The following is a 24,792-nucleotide window of genomic DNA, read 5'->3' as shown; positions in this document are numbered from 1 at the left end:
CAGTATGTTTATAATCTGATCGTATCCTTGGTTGACATTAAAATTGCATCACTGGACCTGGCTTTTGTGGGAACATCATATTTTTTGACTAGTGACCAAGAACAGACTTCCGCTTTCTTTTGTTGACTTGCCATGACCTTACCTGAAGCTGTTTTCCACCATAGATCATCCTCTTCATTTCCTATAGTTAATCGAAAAAAAATAAAGTGAAAATATTTCGTCACACGCATGATAAATTGTATTGTAATAGTAAGAGGAAAACCAACATATTATTACAGAACCATCCGTGCATCGGATTTATTTACCACGTGGAGCTTCATGGACACGTTGTCAGTGCTTGCTGTTTGCAGTTGCTGAAGTTTTTATTTCCAGCTTCCTTGGCCAATACTAACATTTAAAAAATCATTCAGTAGTTATATTAAATTTCCTATGGTTACTACTAAGATCGTCACAGTATATATTAACATTTAAATTACTTTCAAATCCCCTTCCTTCCCCTTGAATAGCCCGGCATGGCCAGGGGGGGTTAAGGCACTCGACTAGTAATCTGAGGGTTGAGGGTTCGAATCCCCGTCGCACCGAACATGCTCGCCCTTTCAGCCATGGGGGCGTTATAATGTGACGGGTAATCCACTATTCGTTAGTAAAAGACTAGCCCAATAGTTGGCGGTGGGTGGTGGTGACTAGCTGTCTTCCCTCTGGTCTTACACTGCTAAATTAAGGACGGCTAGCGCAAATAGCATTCGTGTAGCTTTGCGCAAAATTCAAAAACAAACAAACAATACCCTTGAATACTGAAAAATTTAGGATTCATCCTATTCAAATAATTTCAATTTATACTCTCCGCCCCAGCTGGGGTGGGGACGCAGTACTCTGAGTGCTGGAAACAGTTTATTTTTAAATTGCATTATCTGCGTTATTACAGATGTTAATACATTATCAGCGTATTTACAAGGGATGGACAAAAAATATCCTCCCCTCTGAAAATGTAAATTTGTTATATCTTTCATTAGATAACAGAAAAATATACAAAATTAAATGTTTTTAAAACGCATTTGACGAGATCTGTTCAAATATTGTATTGTATTATATCATGAAATGACAATCTGTCGTAGTTTTACTGCAAGCAGTGAAGTGATAACAGTGCAGTGGTTTGCAGCTGGAAACTGTTTATTAGACTACGTGACACTTCTGGAATTGCATTCCATGGACGACTTCTTTCGTTAATAACGTAACGATATCTGTTAATCATACGCGTTTTTATATTGGAATAATCGTCAACAATTTGTTTCGAAAGCATATTATTTATTCATGTCAGCAGAAAAACTTAACCGTTACGACGCACCATTTTAAGTAGACTGTCATGCATTACAGTTACTGATAGGCATGGGTTCGTGAGATGGCGTTGCTGTCTGTGGTCGCTAACCAAATGTTATAGGTTTTGTTCTATTCGACATTGATCACACTTCGTTTGCAAAATATGTATATGTTTTTGAACATTATATCGCGTTTCGTTATTTTTGGACCGTCCAGCTTAGGACTTACAACGAAACCGGGTTTCGATACCCGAGGTAGGCAGTACACAGATAGCCCGTTGTATAGCTTCGTGCTTAAATGCAATCATTTGTTATTTTTGTAACTAAAAGGAATATCATGATGTGTCACTTTAAATGATAAAAATGTCTGTAGATAGTTGTAGCCACTAGTGGGTCAGTGGACTAATGCTGAAATCTGGTGTTCGATTCCTTTAGTGGACAAAGTGCAGATTTTTCATAATATGTTTTGCTTTAAAACATGTAAATGGTGACAGTTTGGAAAAGTTCATTATTAAACTAATTTAATAATACTTATATTTATTATAATGGTAAAATATCATAGGCTCAAAGTAGATTGTCAATTGTATAGCTTCACTGCTTAGAAACTCAAACTCATTAATGTGTGTAACATAATAAAAACAAAACAAAAAACATTATTTCACCAACCAATGTCTCCCAGTGGGACAGCACTGACATTGTGGACTTACAACACTAAAACTCCAAGGTTCGGTTACCCACAGTGGACACAGCAGATAGCCTAATGTGGCTTTGCTCTAAAGCAAACTTTAAAATCCAGTTACTCATGTTTTTTGCTTTGGATATTAATAGTTTTTATGTTATTTGATACGATAAGCTTTTGTAGTGTATATCTAATCATCTATAACAAAGTATATTGTATGAGTTAAGTACTTTTACCTGGATTTCTTGTTATTAATATTAACTTCTGATCAGGCATGCTGCATACTTAGTCCTGGCACTCGACTCAAACTCTCTGGGCCATAGGTTTGATTCCTGTCACTGAACGTGTTTACCCTTTCAAATATGGAGAGAATATGATATGACAGTTAATCCCACTATTTTTTGGCATAAGAATAGTCCAAGAGTTGATAGTGGGTGGTGTTAACTAGCTGCTTTCCTTTTACTCTGTCACTCAGATGGCTGAGATTACCTTTAAATAGTTTTGTGTGAAATTCAGCAAACAAGCAATAGTGCTTACTCAGGTCAAAACTAAAATAAATTTGATCAATGTTTTTCAATTTAAAAAAACATTTAATATATTTGGATTTGTTAACTATTAAAAAGAAACAACTTCAGAATCCTACTCCATTTGCCATTGAAATGGACAAACTCATTATATTTTCTTTACAGTTTGGTGTTTTAAGCATATGATATACATTTATTTGTGTTTATTGTCGGATGAATGAAACTGAATATGTGTTTTTAGTCATTCTAAATGTTGCTGATTGAGGTTATTTGAAGGCGTTCTTAATTTCTGATCTGACTTAGTTCTAACTTATAATAATGGATAAAATATGATGTACAGTAGGAAATAATTTGTTGTGATACAGTGTCGTTTCACTGACCATACACATAGTCTTATACAAAATAAAAATCTGTTTTGAAAAATAAGTTATTGAATCTGCTTTTCCCTGGAAGTGGCCTAATTCAAGACTTCTGTACTGTATTATATTTTCAAGGACACAAATACATTCAATATTTCCAACAGTGATGCTTAGCAGGATTTGTGGACTAGTAATTTAGAATAATAAAACTACTTTTAACCAGTTTCAGAACCTTTCTTTCTATATAGGTTGCCAGAACTAATGAGATTTTTTTGTTTTGAATTTTAATAAAGGAACATCTAGTTGATGGCTTCCACAAACTGTGTCATTCTTTTAAACCTTTTGTAAACTTTTAAGGTAGATATGTGTATTCTCACAACATGCTGCTATTGTTAAACTGTGAGTGATAACATGTCTTTGAGTGAGTGCCATGCTAACCTTTTTGTTTATTTTCACAGACTTGTCTGTATATATGTCTTAGCATTTAGTATTATACGTTTATACAATTTTGAAAACCAAATCACTTTAACTTTTGATGAAATATTAAAACAAATAAAAGATTCAAATAAACTTCACTCAACTACAAGTAATTTGTGTGTTCTTCAGTATTTGTTGTGGATGTAATATGTATATTACTTAAAAATTATTAACCCAGTTATGCCAAAATATAGTAAGGATAATCAAAAAATAACTACACAAAATATTAAAAAACTTTTATCTTAAAGGTATCTTACTAATAAGATGGATAATATGACAAAACATGGGTGACTATTTTGATAAAAGCAAAATCAGAGTTATGATATAAGGATGTAAGTTACTAAAGTATGTTAAAGTCTACCACAAACATTTAGATCAGTTGATGACTAATGAACAAAAGAGTAACTGTGGAAAACAAGGTAACAAAAAACACGAGTGATGTAAATATTAAAATAAATATTATTTGTTTGAAAAATAAACACTTATGAAAATAGATCTAAAATTAAAATTAATGAATAAATTCCAATTCTGTAACGTAGTAAAGAAAGAAACAAATTATCTTTTTAACTTGCTGTTAATGCATCTAAACTGTGTGGTAGAAAACAGCTTGTGATTAACTAGTTGCTTTATATTCCAGATGTGTGGTGGTTCTCTATAATGTTCGCAAGAACAGACAAAATCACATTCTCAGTTCTTCCAAAAAAACCATTACCTCATTGGCTTTTTCTTGGGATGGAAAGTATCTGGCAACAGGAGAGGTAAGCTTGGGAGCTCTTTCTTTAGCTATGTGGCCTAAATGTCATTCTCTGCCACACAATGTCATTCAGTAGTCACTGTGAAGTAGACATAGTGTAACTTTTTGTTGCTGAAGGCATATTACAGAAATTGAAATGTGCTTGCTTTTAAATTTTTTGAGTGACTCTAACATATTTTATTGAATAAGTTTACATAATATTGCTTTTGGTTCTTTTGACATCATTACACTATTGAACTCTTTATGTGCAGGTAGTTGATATCTTGTAACTTTAGATGTTGTCTCAATGATATATTTTTGTCATTTAGTTTCAGGTCATAAACAAGCATTTTTAATAATGAATAAACTGAAAGATATATACAGAGTTTTTTTATAAATAAATTGGCAAAACTGATCATCATGGAGCTGTAATATTTGGTAGATGAAAGTATGAGATAATAGAAAAGTGCTTCCTGTGTCAAAAATAATTTTTATCAGGATGTGTTATTGTGAAATTTGCATACTGGTGATTTGTAAAAACAGTATCCAAACATATCAAGATTTATTCTGCTGTTTGAAACTAGAAACAACTTGTGACAGTTTAGCTCTAAACTTTAGAATTATTCTTGTAAAGCATTATTACTACTATGGTACTAATACTGGTACAACATTAAGGAAACATTGTCATAAAGATGACAAAAAGAGAAGGCTCTGAAGGAAAAAATCTGTGGGAACCTCATGTACAAAAACAACTGGTTCTTTATGTAACTGAAATGTTATAGTTGCAATATTCAGAGAAGTTTTGAATAAAACAGTCTTTGTGCAACATTAGGCTTCACCCAAATGTATTAGATTGTCAAGATATTGTTGGGAATGCTCTGAGGGATTAAGTGATCAGCAGATGTTATCCACACACTTGGCCAGATCTCACTGTTAGTGGGTATGGAGCTACCCCAGTTTTTTCTTTTATATATTTATTTATCTGAAAGATAACATATGAGTGATATAACGCTTGAGGATGTAGAACTTGTAAAGATATTCTCATCTCATAACTGGTTTACTTTGTAGTTTGTACATCAGCTTCACATCAAGGATATTCTTAGTCTATAAATATTTAATTTTGTAGTGTGGACATCAGCCTCATCTCAGAGTTTGGGACATACAGGATTGTTCACAGATTGCAGAGTTTCCTGGACACAAATTTGGAATCAACTGTGTGGTAAGGTTTGTTTTTTTTCCTTCCTTACAACTATATAATCACATTGTTTCAAATATAGAATTGTTTAGTTACAAAAGTATTTGAGAGCAGCTAGATAACAACAGCTGTAATGTAATTGCAGAAGCACCTAACTAATAGATCTAGTAGTTACATATATATCTCAGTGTGTAGAAAACATTTAAAGATAAACTTATTCACTTTATAGGATCAAACCTTTCTCTTTGTGACTTCAATGTTCAAGGTAGTATTATGTGTAGTAACAGTATCTGAATTTTTATTCAAGAAGTTTTAAATGTTTTTTATTGGAGACATATTTTTATAGTTTGAAAGTTTTTGTTAAAACTGTGATATGTAAAATTTGTTATAGGCTTTCTCCCCTAACCTGAAGTATGTAGTGTCTGTAGGCTCCCAGCATGACATGATAGTTAATGTTTGGGATTGGAAAAACAATATTAAAGTGGCTTCCAATAAAGTTTCTTGTAAGGTAAGTGTGACATGTATGTTTTAAAGTTTTCTAAATACATCCAGTTTGTAATACCTATGGGTTTTTGAGTCAATTTAAATCACCATACAGTAACCTAAATTAATTTAAGTGTGTGAATAATGTTAGAATACAAGGAGCCCAAATGTATATCTTTGGTTTGCTGACTCAAGCTTTGAATAGGAGAAACTGCAGTCCACACTACATGACAGACATTCTTATGTGGTTTACATTCAATACTAGAATATAGACTGTCAAAATTGGTAGGAAAAGTCATACCATTCTTACTCCATAAAGTGTATTCTACTCTTGCATGTCATAGCTCACTGGAATAAATAAATTTAGCAAAATCAAGTTTGATCAACAAAGAGGTGAAAAGTGTGGTCAGTAAATATAATTGTGAGTCTATCAAAATTAAGATTTTTCCTGAAATGATCTTTGTGGAACATATACACAGAATAATTATTGATAATCTTCAGTTAGATTAACAGCTTGTATGCAAAAGCCAGTGCATTTTGGTAACACTTTGTTCCAATAACAGCTTTTATGTCATGTTAATTATCAACAAAAGTATAACCTAATATTGTTGGTCTGTGTACTGAAAGTATAAAATGAAATATACAGACAAAAAATTGAAAAAAAAAAATGTTGATTTCTTAATTTAGAGTTTCTGCTGACCAAAGAGGTTTTCTTTTGTTAAACATTGGTGATATAACAGAAAATATGTTAAAGAAATTATTTAAGATTAAAATTGATCTAGGATCTAGGCTAAGTGGTACCACACTGTGTCCGTACTTTTGATCTATTGGTGTGGATTCCTGTACGTAGTGAGGGGACCTCCCAGAGAAAGTTCTGTACTTTCAGTTCACCTCCTCTGAGGTCTAAACATCTACCCATGTTTTGCCATGTGTGGCAACCCATGAAGGGAAGAAGAGGATCTTGATGGTTGAGGAATCCAACCCTAACACATCACTTCGGCCTTGAATTCCTGTAGACGGGCAAACTTGGGCTAGGTTCAACCATGTACCATTGTTGGACATTATGTCTTAAACTGGTGTTTAGGTATAGTGCTCACGAAACCCTGGCATTGTAGTGCATCCCCTTGTAGGACTCCATGGTGGGTAGGGTCAGAGGGCACCAAAACATTCTTTTGTTTATTATGGATCCCCTAATAAAAATCTAAATGAATTAATGAAAAACAGACCACTGGTAAATGAACATGTCTTGAAGATTCTGAACAGCAATCTTCAACTTCATCAACAACTGTACCTCATTTTCTGGTATTACATTCTTTATCAGACAAATCTTTAGGGAAAAATGTTTCCCTTTTTATTCATAAGGGACTAGAGAGGCTTGCCAGCTCTCCTAAGTCAGTCAGAAAGCTACATTCTGGGGACATCTTGATGTAAACATCCACTCCAAAACATAGTGAACTTCTCTTTAATTAAAAAAAAAAACATTGGGGATATACCCATTGAAGTTACTCCCCATGCTACTTTGAATTTGTTATGAGGAGTTGTTATTGAAAGGGATTTAAAGAACATCACTGAGTCAGAGATCCTCACTGGTTTTTCCACCCAAAGAGTTCTGCAGTCAGGCATCATATCTCCACTTGCAAAGGTAAAATTATAATGCTGACCAATGTCCTAATTTTGATGTTTGCATCACCATGACTACCTGTTACCATCAAGGCAGGTTATCTAAATTGCAAAGTATACTCATATATTCCATACCCTCTTAGATGTTTCCAATGTCAGCAGTTTGGTCACTCAAATACATCGAAGTCTTGGTACCTTGATGTGTGCTCGTTACCATAAGGTGACAAAGGTCATGATGCCAACAAATGTGAAATTGACCCTTATTGTGTTAATTGTAGTGGTTTCAGCCATCTTACATTCATTCATGCTTTAGGTTGGTGGAAGAAAAGGAGGTACATCATTTGAAAACGTTTGTCAACATTTCTTACCCAAGGCTCTAAATTTACTGTCCACCACTCCATCTCAGATGTATGTTGCTACACTCTGTTCCACTGCTACAGAGTGCTTCCATGCTTACAAAAGACTCTTTCTCAAACCCCATGAAAAGTCTATTGCCCTCCATGGTTAGGAAAGTTGATGAGTCAACACCAATCTCTGTCCCTACCATTCCTTCCAGCAGATCCCCTGATCCACTTCCTTTGGTTACAGGTTCGGGCATTTCCTCAGGTCTACCTTCTTTGGCCCTGAGATGCAGAACAATCATTCATTTACATCCTCAGTTGCTGGAATCTTCTTCCAACAACAGGCACCTGTCCACTCGACCCAGGGCAGGATCCATGGAGGTTGATAGAAGTCCTTGTAATAAAGAGAAGAGATATGGTTGAAAACAGAAGAGATCTCCAACCAATTCTCCTACATGTAAATAAAAATGGCTACATTGTTACAGTGGAACTGTCAAGGTTTCCATTCTAATTCAGATTATATCAAGGTGCTGATTGATTCCTGTCATCCTTCTGTGTCTTTCCTTACAGGAAACATTTCTGAAACCTGCCAATACAGTCACCTTTCAGCAGTTTTCTTTGTACAGAAATGACAGGTTGTGTGATGGTTGGGTGAATGAAGGGGTGGCACTGCTGTTTGATCTCAAGATTCCTTCAAACTACTGTTCAGTTACTTTGACAAGCTGTCTCTTCAAGTTTTTAGAAAGGATGGTTAATGCTCATCTTATTTGGTTCCTCAAATCAAACAACCCTCTTTTGCCCATTCGGTGTTGGTTCTGAAGACAGTGATCCACCATGGATCACCTAATTTCACTTGAAACATCAATCAGAGAAGCCTTTTGCAAGCGACAACATCTTGTGTCAGTATTCTTTAACCTTGAGAAGGATTATAATGCTATGTGGAGGTATGGCATTTTGCAAGACCTCCACTCGCATGGTTTGTGTGGCTATTTGCTCATTTTTATTAAACATTTTTAATGGTCTGATGATTCCAAGTTCATGTGGGTTAGACACTTTCCTGTTCTTTCCTACAGGAACTTGGAGTCCATCAGGGCTGTATCTTGAGTGTCACACTTTTCAGTATAAAGATTAATGCCATCACTATACAACTCCTTCATACTGTTGCAAACAGATTGTACATCGATGACTGCTATGTCTTATGTCAGTCATCAAACGTGAGGTTTATGAGCAGCAGCTACAGACTGCTCACAGTCATTTACTGAAGTGGACCACAGCAAATGGTTTTAATCTTTCTCTCTATAAAACCATTTGCATGCACTTTTGCTGCTAATGGGGTGTTTACTCTGATCCTGAATTCCATGTTGGTGAATGTTGGTGAAGTTGTACTCCCCGTGGTTCCTGAGGCAAAGTTCTTGGGGCTTATCTTTGACCATAAGCTGACCTTTATACTACACATCAAGCAGCTACAAGTCAAATGTACAAGAGCAGTGAACATCCTCTATGTCCTCTCCTCCACCTTTTATGGATCAAATTGATGTTCTATCTAAAGATCTGTCATGCCCTCATTCAATCAAAACTAGTCTATGGCTCTGCCAGGACCTAGGCCTTGAAGATGTTGGACCCCATTCACCATCAGGGAGTACAGCTCTGCATGAGGGCTTCTACAGTTCCCCAGTCCAGAGTTTGTACACAGTCTTATGAACCTCCTCTATACCTCAGCTGTTTGCAACTGTCTTTAGTGTATGCTTCAAAACTTCAGTCCCTACTACAGCTGGGGTTGTGTTTTTCTTCCTCACAGGGCCTTGCTTTTTCAGAACAGATGGTCTTCCATTGTTCCTTTTGGCCTTCATATCCAGGCACAGTTGGATGAATTGGGTCTGCCCTTGGATGACATTACTGTATCCACTGATTAGCTTATCCCACCAAGGCTTATTAACATCCCCAAGTGTAAGCTTTCTTTGAGTCATCTGAGGATGGCGGATACTCCCAACTGGAAGTACCGTCTTTTATTTGCCGAACATCTTTTAAATCATCCTTTCATTCCCATTTATGTGAATGATTCAAAATCAAGCGACTCTGTGAGCTTTGCCATGGTTTGTTGTGGTTTTGTGGTTGCACACAGAATCCCCTCTACAGTTTCTGTCTTCACTACCAAATTGTATGCCATTTCTCTTGCCCTGGGTCATGTAGAAACTGTGCAATTTGCAATCTGTGCTATTTATACCAACTTGCTTAGCTTTCTGTTGGACTTGGAATCTCTTTAAGTTAATTCTCACCCTATTCTTGCTGATTTTCAAAACCATCTGGCCCATTTCTCTTTAACAACTACTTTTGTCCAGTTCTTCCTGATACCAGGCCGTGTTGGTATTCATGGGAACGAGCTTGCTGACACTGAATCTAAACCTGTCTGCTCTGGTGCTATCACTGTCATGCCTGTTCCATACATGAACTGTGGTTCTGTAATCAAGGCTCGGCACCATACCAGTTGACAGTTAACTTGGAGTGAGCAATGTAATAACTTTTTAACTCATTGTATTCTTTTTATTTGAGACTGATGCACCAGTGTGTGGTCTGTATGGCTTTCAAGTCAGAATAGTCCACATTTTACTGTCGTCCTGTCGTTTTTACAACTCTGAATGACTGCACCATTTTTCATATGTTTTGTCCACAGGTTTACCCCTAATGCCAGACAGTTTCATTGGTGATGGTGACACTGTGTCCATCTTACATATGTTTTTAAATTTTTAAGGGCCATTGTCCTCTTTAATTCTATTTTAGTTTTTAATTCAAATTTAGACTTTGTTTCTTTCACTGTGATTCCTTTTCACAAATACTAATAATTGGACATTATTTTTAATTTTTTACTGATTGTTTGGCATAGATAGCCTAGATGCTTTGTGCCATTAAATACTAACCAACCTTAATTTTGACTTATTATACCAACACTCACTGTATTTATAAGGTTTCACATCACCCAAATTACTGAAATTGCAGTGGGGAGGCAATAATCAAACTACTCTATCTGGATAAATTTATTTTGGCATCCATGACTTGTCCTATTTTGAAAAATCAAGGATGATGGAATATAACACACACTAACTTTTATATAGGTTAGATATTTTCAGTGTAAATTCAACAGTGCACAGACTGGATATCTCAAATTAAATTAATTTCTGTAGTATCTTCAGTTGTAATTTCTTCAAAAATGTGCATCTGAGCTTATGTATCAAGCTGTGAATAAATTATAACTAAACATTATTAATGTATTTTATTTTTGTGTGTGAGATTCAGTTGTAAGTACTAAATAGATATAATAGTTCTCAATCTGAACTGGTTTATCTAGCATGGATGAAGTACTTTTAGTGTAAAGTTGACAAAGCGTCTCATGTGGATTTGAATTGTAATTTCATTGTGAAGTTTGACAAATATGTCTCAGTTGTAGATTTTAATGGTAAGTAGTGTAAATTTGACAAAGCTTGATGTAAACATTCTTATTTATAGGTTTTTAATGAACATTACTTCCTTTTAATGTCTGTATCCAGCTATGCTAAAGTGCAGTGTTAAGTATTAGGTAAAAAGACATGTTTTTAGTAACTAATCTTCAAAATTGGTTCTGAGATAATAAATAGTTTATTAAAGAAATATTGATGAAATGTTTGTGTGTAAGGTCACAAACTGATACAGAAAATATTCCTGTGTATTAACATGATGTATTTCCACTGCAAGTGTTTTCAAATTATTGTTTTCTATTCTAACACTGAGAGCTGTTCTTCCTTCTTGATGTTTTGTAGGTGAAAGCCTTGTCATTCTCTGCTGGTGGTAACTACTTTGTTACTGTGGGGAATCGGCATGTAAAGTTTTGGTATCTAGAGTATTCACGCTCAACAAAGGTGAGAAAGATTTTGATATATAACTCTACTAATGTACATCTAAACTGTGAAACACATAATAAACCATAGGATCTGTAAGTGCAATTAATTCAATACTTTTAAACCATAAAACATGTACATATAGTCACTCCACTGTTTACAAACTATATATATACCATAGAACATACATACATATAGCCACATAATTCTGCTTTTAAATTACAGAATGTGCATATAGTTACACCACTAGCTACAGATCATGTAATGTTTATATTTACCCACCTAACAGTGGTTCTAAAGTAAAGTAGCTCATATTGATACAGAATGAATTGTATGGTATTCAGTTTGAGCATTATCAGTTTGTAAATAACAATTATAACAGTATTTAATTTAAACTTTAGCAAGCGTTGATGGATAACATGATAAACTCTCTGCTGATGCTTTCTTGAGATTTTGTAGAAGGACTTGACAAAAAAATTGTATTTTCTTTCTTTTTTATCTTAATTATTAGGTTAAAGTTCAACCAAAGTATTGAAATTTCTTATACACACACACACACACACACACACACACACTGCTGGCCAAAATCGTGAGGCCAATGAACATAAAGAAAACATATGCATTTTGCGTTGTTAGACTAAACCACTTATTTGAGTAGAACTTCAAAAGATGACAATAAGAAAAGGGATAAGAAAAATAAAAAACTTTTTTAGCATTTCATAGGGAAAATGTGAACACTATGAATTTAGCCTAAATACTAGCTGGTAAGTTTAAGACCATACCAAAAAGAAGTTCTAAACAGGGTAAGAAATGCCCAACAAGAGGTCTCAGTAGTGATTTGCATGCCGTCATTGCTAAGAACTTCAAACATTCGCTTTGGCATGGTCGATATAAGCGTTTGCAGAAGGCTGGCTGGAATATTATTCCACTTACATGAGTGCCATTTTTCCGCTGAAATGCGGATTTCCGCAGTTTTCAAATGGCCAACGATCACCCACGAGATTTGTGTAAATTCGAGGAGAAAAATATGAGCGATTTGGGGGCCGGGTAGGTGGTTTTTGAGGAGAAATTGTATTTTTTCAATGTTTATTTCAGAAAAAAAAAATCTGACTGCCATCTTGGAGGCAGTCTCGTTTGGTCTCGTGGTTTGGTATCGTGTGCATACCAGACGATAAAATATTCTCTACGCTCCAAAGAAACAACAGCGATTGAAATGTTTAAAAGGAAAGATGTTCATTTTGATCCTGTAGACAAGAGAATGTGTGAGGACATTAGATCAGCAGCTTCAAAGTATACCTCAAAGCTGAGGGAGAATCAGAAGAAAAGGGCAGAAAGGCTTGAGACCTATGGTTCTGTGAAATCTGGCCCAGCCACCTTGGCTAAAGAAAAGTCCAGAAAGCGCAGAGGCACAGAGAGCTGCCCATTCAGAGAGGAGAGAAAAAAGCTCGGAAGAGAGCACTGGAAACCCTTGTCTCAAAAAAAGAGGAAAGTAGCCAAGATTGATTAAAGGAAATTAAGTGATTTGAAATTTGACTGTAATTTATGCAGCAGAGCAGAAGTTGATATCAGTGACTGAAAAACATTTTATTATTATCTGCAGCATACAGTGCCAGTGGTTTATTTTAAAGCATATCATTAATTTTATTTTGAAGCAATGTCAAAGCTTTCCTTGATTTGCTGTTTCAGTTTGTATTGTGAAAGAATGAAAAATATACTGATATTGAGGTACCAGTAATTTACTGACAAGATTGTATAGATGAACAAGTTTTACTGTAGGTAGTCATGTAGAGTAATTTTAAGTAATTTGAAATTTTAATGGAATACATGCAGCAGAGCAGTAGTTGTTGATGTCAGTGACTGTTCAAAATTTAATTTCTGAGGCATATCACTGATATCAGTAGTTTAATATTGAACCATATCAGTAGTTGAATTTTTAAGCAATGTCATAGCTTTCCTTCATATGCTGTTTTAGTTTGTATTGTCAATTTGTGAAAGAATGGAAAATTCACTGACATTAAGGTACCAGTAGTATAATGACAAGATTGCATAGATGAACAATTTGAACTGTAGGTAGTCATGATTAGTCAAAAGAGTAATTTTATGTGATTTGAAAATTGTATGGAATATATGCAGCAGAGAAGTAGTTATTGGCAATGACTGTAAAACATTTAATTGGCAGCATACCAGTAGTTGATGATGATGTTATTGATGACAAAAAGGATAATAATGAAATGATTTGTATTTGAAATATTTACTGAGTTATTTTGGCTTTATTAACTCATATTACTAATATATTTTGATTTAGAAAAAAATTAAACTGAATAAATAGCAAATAAACAATCTTAAATTTCATTTATTTACTTTTATTTTATTTGTTAATTTTAGATATTTTGATATATCTTCTAAAATGAATGCAAATTAAAGAATAAATCAATCTGCTAAAACTGTAAATGAAAGTTATAGTTTTTATTAGTTTGATTTAGTCTTTTAATTTCCTTTTGTTATTTTATATGATATATATTGTGTACTTTTCCAACATTGCAATGTCAAAAAACATAAAGAAATTATGTCCCAGATTGCACCAAATAGCATCCATTTTTTTAAATTTCCTCTGGTGCCAGGCTATATACCTTTTCCTCTTTTTTTCATAAATGTCATTGGCATGCCTGCAAGTGGTGAAGATGGCTTCACGAAAATCATGCAATGTTTGGAATTGATGTCTACTTCTATACACTTCCCTTGCCATCCACCCCCAAACATTTTCATTGGGGTTCAGTTTGGGCGAACAGGCTGGATGGTCCAAAAGAATCACATTATTTGCCGTGAAAAAGTCCTTTGTCCTGCAGGCATTGTGGATTGCAGCATTAGCCTACTGAAAGATCCAGTCATTTCCACACAAGCAATGGCCTTCAGTCAATAAGGATGCTCTCTCTAACATGCCAATGTAGCCAGCTGCTGTTTGACGCCTCTGTATAACCTGAAGCTCCATTGTTCCATGGAAGGAGAAAGCACCCCAGATCATGATGGAACCTCCTCCACTGTGTCATGTAGAAAATGTCTCCGGTGGGATATCCTTATCATGCCAGTAACGTTGGAAGCCATCTGGACCATCCAGGTTAAATTTTTCTCATCTGAGAACAAAATCTTCTTCTACTTTTCTACGTCCCATGTTTGGTGCTTCTTAGCAAAGTTTAATCGAGCTGTTTCGTGGTGTGGAAGGAAGCGTGTCCTTTATAGATGTTTACGATTTTTAAAGCCTTTCTCTCGCAAATGCCATCTTATTGTTCTTGAGCTGCATTCTGCGTCCATAAAGGCCTTAATCTGGTTCAATAATCAGCTGGTGTCTTACCGGACAACCCATTGAATCCTCCTGCTCAATGCTGGCAAAATTTTCTTGGGCCGACCACTTGAAATTCTCGTTCCGTATCCTTCAGGGTCTTTTAAGAAATTTACAACAGCAGTTTTACTATGCCCAGTCTCATCAGTGATAGCACGTTGAGAGAGACCTTGCTTTTGCACTTGAAAATTCTGCCACGTTCAATCTTTGTCAACTTTTATCCTTTTCCATGGTTTTACCCAATGTAACACACGAGATGTCAGTGGGAGATGTTGACAACACTAATGCTTGAACACAAATGACTAAATTTTGTTACGTGTTTACTGATTAACGCTTCATTTCAGTATAGTCTTAAACTTTTGACCAGTTAGTATTTAGGCTAATTTCATAGTGTTTACATTTTCCCTATTAAATGCTAAAGAAGTTTTTTATTTTTTCCCCCTTTTCTTATTTTCATTTTTCAAAGCTCTACTCAAATAAGTGGTTGAGTCTAACAACAAAAATGCATATTTTTTCTTTATGTTCATTTGCCTTTAGAATTTGGCCAGCAGTGTGTGTGTGTGTATATATATATATATATATATATACACTTTTTCTCTTTACATTCTTGTGTAGTACAAATTGGAACCTGTCCCTCTAATGGGACGGTCAGCAATCTTAGGTGATCAAAGAAACAACTACTTTTGTGATGTAGCATGTGGTAGAGGAGAAATGGCAGACAGCACTTATGCCATTACTAAGTCAGGACTCCTGTGTGTTTTTAACAGTCGTCGTTTGTTGGAAAAGTGGGTGGAGCTAAAAGTAAGTGCCAGCTGTATATGTAGAATAATATTAAAGGGGATTGAATTATGGATAATTGTTAATGTTTTGATAATCTTGATTAATGGGAAAGTGAATGGGGTAAAGGGTAAGTGTTAACAATTTGATATTGACAAAACCTTGTGTTAAGCTAAAAATAAGTCTAGCTGTTTAGTAATGTTGTCTGTTGAAGAAGTTATCAAATTTTATAATACATTTGAGCTCAGTTTATGATACCTTTTAGATGAAACTGTAATTAAACTGATTCTAGATGTAAAATTTTTTGTCATCACCATGTTGGTTTTATAAACACACACATGCCAGAATGTTTTGTTACACCTATCCCCTACATAAAATTCATATTACATTACCAGTTGGACACATTAGATTGGACTCTAGTGGCTCTGATGTAAGCCTGAAGTATTCTAATGTGACAAATATGGTTTCAATACACACAGTGGGCAAAGGACAGATAGTCAACTGTATAACCTTTTGCTTAAAAACCAACTTGCAAGTGTAGGGGCTGAGCTGGGCCCAGTGGTCAACATGTAATGGACTGTGGATTTGAAGTTTGGTTGTTTGCATTAAAAAGTCCTCTCTCTAAATTGGGTTTATTGGTGTTATAAGAATGACAGTAAAATTTCATTATTTAATTAGCATAGCCCACAAGTTAGCAGTGGTTGGAATTTACTACCTGCCTTTCCTTCAGTTTGTCACTTGAAACTTGGGAATGACTAGCCTTGGAATAACTTTGTATAAAATTAAAACCAAACAAATAGTAGATTGAAGATGACATATGTTGATGGAAGGTGTAATATGAAAACATTGGTTTCAGAAGAAAAAATATATTGAAGAAATTGTTGGACTGAAGATAAATAGTGTTACTATATGAGAAGCAAAAAAGATTAAAAGTAGTGCCTTTTTTATTATAGTAATTGTGGGAAAAGGGACTGGAGTAAAGATGTTTCATTTGATATTTTTTATATTTTCATAAATTGGTTTAGTAAAATATGCCTTTAATTATTGTTTGTGTTTTTTTCACATTTGTATACCTAGGTTTCTTTAATTTATAGTAGGCTTGAAGAAACTTATTTTTTCTTCAAAATCTTTTATGTGTGTTTTTCTTTTTTGCATGGTTTACAGACAACCAGTGCCAATAGTATATGTGTAGCTGAAGACTACATTTTCATTGGTTGTGCAGAAGGAATTGTCAGGTGTTTTAGTCCTTTCAGCCTTCAGTATATTTCCACACTGCCCAAACCACACTACTTAGGTGTTGATGTTGCCAAAGGAGTTACAGGAAGGTAAAAGTTACAAAAATCAATTTAACATTACTAATCTTGACACTTTTTGTTGTCTTAACACAGAAATTAAACCTTGTATTGGCAGTAGGTTTGGTAATAGATTTTATTAATTCAGCAGTTAATTATCAGTTGGTCTAGACAGTAGGTGTGACTGTAGTTTGTAAATGACAGTTGAAATCTTGTCATTTCATTGGCAACTGGTAGTTTAATATTCTCTAACTGTTGTAACAGACATTTGATATGTGATAGAAATTTTCCTTTAATCTTCAGCACTGTTTAAATAGAACTGTTCTTCCAGTGGGACAGCAATAAACTTATGGACATGCATCACTAAAATCTAGGGACCAGTTTCCTGCTCTGGACACAGCAGGTAGCTCATTGAGACTTTGCTCTAAAACAAACAAACTTACATAGTGTTACAGATGTCGTAATGATGAAGATAGTAATGGAGAAGTAATTGATAATTACCTGGAAAAATAGGAAAAGATAGTTCAGAAAAGTATATCTAATGACTGTGTTTTCATCTGTAACCTGATCCTTTGTAATCAGCCTTAAACCTAAAATAATAGATAACTTGCTTAGATCAAGCAGCTGTTAAAGTATCTTATGTGTTTAAGGGTTTGACTTGTAAAACTTAATTCCTCACATGGAAGTTGGTCTTTCATGTAGATATCTGAGTATATAGGGTTCATTTCCTGCATAAAAAAAGAAAAAACTTGAGTTAAAAAAATGATATGACATAGTGTTTATTAGGAATACTTAAAGATCACAGGTGTAGAGTTTGTCAAGTGAAAGTTATGTTGTTTTTTATTGTATATGTTCTATGTACTAAAAATCCTACCAGGAAGAGTCCTTCACTATAACAATTATTGTAACAGTGCTGTTGTTTTTGTGATTTTTGTAACATTATAATATACATAAGTTGCTTGTGGTTACTTTTTAACTGTTTTTTGATTTGACTAGTTTTCATTGTAACCACAATTGTTTTCTTTTATAAAAGTTGAGAGTTGGCAGGATGAGTTTTATTCTGCATTTCATTTTTTTTATTTTTGAAATGAAATATTGTTCTTTTCCATTTAATTGTTTATGAACATTTTAAAACATTCTTTAAAGACCATTTTTAAGAAAATTGAGAGAATTTGCTTTAAAAAATTCTGTCATTGCTAATTCATTATCAATTGTGTAGTGTTTAAAAAAGAACAAATGCAGAAATTTAAAAGAAATTTTAACTTGTCTTATTTCAAAGTGATTTTTCAAATATCCAAAGTTATTGTTATGTAGATAGGATTAATAGTCCTGAGGTCTTATGATAGATGGTAAAATGTTTCTTACTACATTTCAAAATGAAATGTTAAGTGATTTCAATTATCTTTGTTTGTTTATAGTCATATAAGCTCTTACCCAACCGGTGCCAAGTATCCTGATACAGTAGCCATAACTTTTGATGAAACATGTCGAAAGGTAGATAATCTAATTTTTCAGTTTAGGAAGAAAAAAAATTCTGATTTGTCAATTTCACAAAACATGGAATTAGCATAAAAAAATGAAAAATGTCAGTTAAAAATATTTTTTTGTAATATATGTCCCCAACTGACTCAACAATAAGGCTCTAACAAAGGGTAGATGTTGCCCTTTGGTCCTAGTAACTTATATAATTAACTGATGTTGTTACCATAACTACTCTTTTATATTTTATTGCAGGCACTTTTGTTTTTACGGATAATTCCTATCAGTGAAATAAAACATCACATACAGTTTAAAATATGTTACTTGGATTAATAATCTTGTGTGTATATTTACAGAAAAGTGCATATTTGTGTACACACATTTGGTGTTTCATACTATAATCATATAACTTCACATAGTAACCTTTGCATTGCAGAAATACCCGATTGTGGCCTTTTAAAAGAACTATGGCTGACATAAACAAGTTAAATTGTTACTTAACAATTACTATTCCAATTTGGTCAACAGTTCTGATCTTTTAAATGCCCCTATTGTAGGCAGTGTACAGATAGTACATTGTTCAATTTTGTACTTAACAACAAAACATACTAGCATTATAGCATAGTACTACAGAAGTTATGAATGAACTAATTTTCAGAAGCAAACATAAACAACGATAACTGCTTTTGGTATGAAATTTCTTAAATTTCAATTTAAAGTTTAAATTAAAGGAGTCCAAGTTTACCTGCAAACCTCAGATAGTATGGGTAGACAAAAGTTATATTAGACTACTCTCCTGTCAGTAATCATGTTAATATCTATCTTGTTGTTTTTCTGTGTTAACATTTTGTACTTTAATATCTCACATATTTGTTATCGTGTTAAACATTTAAAAGGAATTTGCTTTAAGCTACTGTCAACAAAAGCTACAAAAGGTTTGAAAACTTTCAGTATATCAGTTGATAAAGGAACAAAAAAACACACCCAAAAGTTAACATAAAACATAGGAGACTGCTTACAATTGAATCATAGAATTTTGATTTATGTATATGTAAGATAAGATTTTCCAGTATTTAAAACATTTGATAAAACTGACAAATGAAGAAAAGAAAGAAGACAATTCTGTGTGTTTTATGTTTTAGTTTAGAAAATCTTTAGTTTTGATATAGCTACTAAAATAGTAGTTTAGTTTGTCTAGTTTTCTTTATATTTTCCATTTGTGCAAGGCTAAATTAGGCAAAAATATGATATAAACTGATTTTAAAACAAGTTATACTTCGTAAAGCTTCAGTTTGGTAATGCAAGTTAAAGTATTTTTGAAAGTAAGGCACTTTTTTCCCTTCTTAAATTATATATAGTACTAATGAAGAACTTATTATAAAAACTAATTGATTTGCGTATCAAGCATGTTAGTAACTGAACCTTAATCAGTGTTTTTGTAACAAGCATAGGATTTTGTTGTTTGTTTTCAGTTAAATAGTTTGCTCTTTTTTTTAGGTGACTTGTATATATAATGACCACAGCTTGTATATATGGGATATAAAAGATATCAAAAAAGTAGGAAAATCTCATTCTTCCATGTTCCACAGTGCTTGCATCTGGGGGGTTGAGGTAAGTGTAAGCTGAAGTGTGTTCCAAGTTTTAACACTTCACAAGAATGTGTACACTTTATGTACTTGTACTTTTACATACAACACTCTTTTTTTATTGTGCCTTCTTATTTCTCTGTAGGAATCAGTACTATGGTTCTTACTTACTTGGTGTATCACTATTAGAATTGTAAGTTTTAATATTTTAGTAAGAATTTTACTTTTTAGAATGTAACGTTTTTTTTCTCAGTTGTTTTTACCATTTCACAGAGGTAATAGGGTGTGTTAGTATTGAATTTACTATTGGTGAGCTTGTGAGTGTCTTCTGGACATAAATATACTTGCTATAGTTTCCTGATAAGATACTTTAACAGTTTGGGATAGGAATAGAAAACTGGAAACACCTCTCACAGCTTTCAATCTGTTACTGGCAATTTCTAGTAAGGTATTTCTTCCAGTACTGTAACTTGTTGAGATGGCTGACCTTATAATCCACAGTCTCAATTCAAATAACTTATTTTTATTTATCATTGTACCAAACCTAATTCTTTTCTTGATAACACATTCTATGAAACATTTTAACAAAAGAGGACTAAGAGGGCATATTTTTTAAAAACCAAGTCAACTAATACTTTAAACAAACTAGATGCATAGCACTTAAATGGCATATGAGGGAATTAGGTGTGAAGGTTATATCTAGCATGTGTGTGTGTGTGTGTATACACATATGCAAATGGAGATGATAAATAGTTATATTTTGTAATCTAGTTCAAGTGATAAGATATGGTGTTGATTTGAAATACTTATTAACAGTTGCCTACTACCATGCATTGTTTAAAAATGTACTTGTATCTCCCTTGTTTATCAAAACATGTTAGGCCAATTGAGAATGGAAGGTCATCAAATATATGTTGTAGTTTTTGTGATGTTTCATCATACATAATGTCAAAAAGTATGGTGCTTCAACAACTGTGTATCAGTCACTATACAACATAAGATTTATATTGTAATTTAATTAGTATTTTAAGACCATCAGTGTTGTAATTACAATTTTTACTTTTGTGCTAGAAGTGACTTGAGTCATAAATACTATTGTTATAGTTATTACTTTCACTGAGTATCTACTTACAGTATTGTTATTCTAATTACAGTTTTCTCTCTTTCATGGATATATTTATGGCACATGAATTTTAATTATATATTCTGTTTTAAGGTTTGATTGTATTAAGAATATCAGTATTTGATTAATGCTATTACCTTTGTGATAGACATATCCAGAAATATCAGACAAACAGAGATCAGTGGTGCCACCTGGAACATTTCTGACTTGCTCCAGTGATGACACAATCAGAGTGTGGAACATGACACCAAATCTGAATCACAATTCCAACTTTCAAAAAAATATTTATAGTTCTGTAAGTTTTATTAAATTGAAATAAAAGCATTCATTGTTTGTATAATGTTTTAATGTTAATGAAAAAGTAAGAGCTAATGGGCTGATAACAACTGGAAAAAGTTGGTTGCAGTTAAGATTTATACATAGTCTAAGAAATGTTTGATATTAGTTAAAATGTTAAAGCTTATTCAAAAAAGTCTAATAGAAAAAAACTTTATTTTGAGCTGTATTCCATAAACCATAAAAATATTACAAGTGTTTACTTTTCACCTATTTAATGAAAGATAAAAGTATGATGTCAGGTAAGTTAAATGGTAAAAAAACCTTTAAAATAGATATTTTCTTTAGTTTAAATTTCCAAGCATGGTGGAAGATTGCTGATAAATTTTAACTTTTCAGTTATCTGTATGTGCTAGGAACAAACTGCTGCAGTCAATACTCTTGCTAAGAAAAGCTTATAGTTAAATAGTTGTAATTAAACTGTCCAGCAATATTAAGAAAAGCAGACAGTACATCAGTCATTGTTATGAACTGTATTAGCTGTGTTGCAGCTCATTTCTAAAAGGCCAGACATTTCCTAGTAGATAATTTGTTGTACTGTGAATCTTAGAGTCCATATTCCAATACTACAAAATTCCATTCTGCTTTTTGAGGCTATGGGTGAATTAAGTAGTGAGAGGTACATCACACTATTTGATTAAAGTAACTAAAGCATTTGTAAGGAATGTTCACTAGCTGTCTTTTTCTTTTTGTAATCTGCCAGTTTAAAATTAGAGATGGCTAGCACAGATATCCAAACTACTATGTCTAAAATTGATTTCATAAACTCCTGTACAATTAATAAAGTTTTGTAGTTGTAAAAATAAATGAAAAATTGTGTAATAGAAAAATTATTTAGTTTTGTATTTGAATTTATTGAATTTTGAGTCTGTTGATTCTCACTTCTGATGATAATTTTAATTGTGGATGTGATAACTTCATTAAACTGAAACACAAGACCAGATATTTTTTTACTATTTTTTCACTTGTATTTCTCAAAAAATATAAATGGTTTTTGGGTTTGTCTGGGCAAAGACTGCATTCATAAACTAACTGTTATTGTTTATTGATTATTTGTAAATGTGAAGAAAAAACTCATTATATTTTGTAGTATGTATAAATAAGATATGTGATAACTTCATTTTGTTACAAATACTTTGTAATCATTGCATTGTTTGAATAAAAATAATGCTTTATTTATTATTTCAAACTTTAAAATGTTCACTTTTATTATATAAAGAAACCAATATACTTATGTTCAATATATATTTTTCTCATTTCTAATATATGGTTAAATATTTTTTAAAAGAGTAAAACAAATATTATCAGCATTCAATAGAAGTGTGGTCAAGTTTTAACATTTTCAACATTAACTAGTTTTAGTGAGTGAGTGAAACTTCAAAACTGTGAATTACTTTGTCACATTAATTAGAAAGTCATGTTTTATTATGTAGAGGTAGATAGAGAGATGTCATTCATTTTTTATCTGTTTTCTACTGATCAATTAATGCAAAACAAAATTCAATGTAAAATTAAAGTCTAGCGCAGCTGAACTGGAAAATCTTAGTGAAGTTCTGATTGTATGTAACTTTTGACTCAGATGTTTAAGTGTGTTTTAAAAAATATGATGATGAGTAATTTGTTGGGTTTGAATATTAGAGTTGTGTTTAATAAAAGCCTTACAGTGTTTTTTGTTTTGTGTGTGTGTGTGTGTTGCACAGTAATTTTTGTTAACAAGTAGTTTAAAGTAGTTCTACCTGCTTTAGTAGTTTCTGGTTTATAATTTATAGATTTCATTGTCTATTGGCATTTCAGTTTGTCTGTTTATTTGACATCCTCTAGGATCTTTTGAAGGTTTTATACACGGATCCAGAGCTTGCTTACTTATGTGATGTGGATTTTAATCCAGGTAATTTGAATCTTGGAAATTAATGATTGTGCATAATACTTCAAGGTTGAACTTTAGGTAACAGTATGTGGGTTAAATATTTTTAGTGAATCTTATAGTAAAAAATGAACCAAATCTATATGTTATAGATGCTGTCTTAGCAGCTTTGAACAATTTAAGATATTTGCATAAATCTAATGTGGTCATATACCAGTTTTTGATTAGATTACTAACACTTAGTTTTAAATAATACTTGACATTTTGAAGACATGTCATTGTGACCTTAACATCATCTTTTCCTACAAGACGTGAAGCGAGGGAAAATGTTACCAATAAAAAACAGATAGTTATGTTAAGCACCCCATGCCAATATACTGAACATGGTTGGTAATATAGAGGATGAACATGTAAACTTAGTTATGTTCTCTTTGTGGTCATTCAACAAAGAAAAAAACAATCATGCAGATTATCAATGAAGATGCACATATTTTCATTTTACTACTGAGTCATTATGTATGATAGTACTTAATAGTAGGGATAGTGAGGGAACAAAATGGCCACCATAAAAAGTGCCTGTTTAAAAGTATCATTAAAATATCTAAGTACTAACAATGACTATTACACAGTATTGACTGAGCAAAACTAAAGCTTATTTTGTACTTATAAAATGCCTAAATCACTATATACATATATATGAAGTGAACAAAAACTTCACTATTCCAACAAATTTTCATCTGAGTTAATAATAATAAGTGAGTGACTTTTCCAGACAATTGTACAAGAAAAAAAAAAAAAAAAAACTTTAGTGCTCTGAGTGCCCCAATGATTCCTTTCTTGTATTGAAAAGGTGTACTGGTGTATAAACATATACGCAATGGACAAAGCACTATGGGCATGTAATTAGCTTTGAGGGTAGGCTGGTAGAGAGCATGATGTTGTGAGTAATAGAATTGAATTTAGTGTGTTGGCATCCCACAGTTGCATCAGTGCACAAAAATATATCTAATAAAAAAAACATATAATAAAAACATTTTTAATTTTATAAAGACAATAATGTGTCAGTGTATACATAACCTAGCCAGCTATTATAATATAGAAAGTTTTAATGCTACAAATGAATTTAAAGGTAGAGAAAAAATATTTAAAACTTTAAATAACTCAATTTTTGACTTTCTTGTTTCAATAGTTTTTGTAGTGTTAAAACATTCTATATTACTATAACTAGCTAGGTTACATATATATCAATCTGTGCTTGTGTTATAAAAATTAAAAACGTTCTTATGGTTGTTTTTGTTGGAAACATAACCACAGGCAACAGTAACAGTAAAAAACATTTTTCAGTAAAGCCATCTTGTCAGCAGCAGAGCCAGTTGAAATATGCCTGTAATTGTTGCCCTTG

The 24,792-nt window shown here is 33.0% G+C and overlaps 1 protein-coding gene across 16 annotated transcripts in view; it reads left to right on the top strand.

Annotated features, from left to right (window-relative positions):
• Positions 1-24,792, top strand: part of LOC143226863 (mitogen-activated protein kinase-binding protein 1-like) — a 120,365-nt gene that overhangs the window by 72,330 nt on the left and 23,243 nt on the right. For all 16 annotated transcript variants that reach the window (XM_076458475.1, XM_076458427.1, XM_076458433.1 and 13 more), the window contains 10 exons: positions 3,993-4,113; positions 5,215-5,307; positions 5,675-5,791; positions 11,519-11,617; positions 15,549-15,734; positions 16,875-17,035; positions 18,421-18,496; positions 19,979-20,092; positions 21,339-21,485; positions 23,348-23,414. In XM_076458475.1, the coding sequence (XP_076314590.1) occupies positions 3,993-4,113; positions 5,215-5,307; positions 5,675-5,791; positions 11,519-11,617; positions 15,549-15,734; positions 16,875-17,035; positions 18,421-18,496; positions 19,979-20,092; positions 21,339-21,485; positions 23,348-23,414 (1,181 nt within the window). The remainder of the gene's footprint in view (positions 1-3,992; positions 4,114-5,214; positions 5,308-5,674; positions 5,792-11,518; positions 11,618-15,548; positions 15,735-16,874; positions 17,036-18,420; positions 18,497-19,978; positions 20,093-21,338; positions 21,486-23,347; positions 23,415-24,792) is intronic.

The sequence above is a fragment of the Tachypleus tridentatus genome, chromosome 1 (genome assembly GCF_004210375.1).
Source record: "Tachypleus tridentatus isolate NWPU-2018 chromosome 1, ASM421037v1, whole genome shotgun sequence".
NCBI lineage: Eukaryota > Metazoa > Arthropoda > Merostomata > Xiphosura > Limulidae > Tachypleus > Tachypleus tridentatus.
Note: the sequence above shows the minus strand (reverse complement) of the source record. Positions and strands in the feature narration are given on the sequence as shown.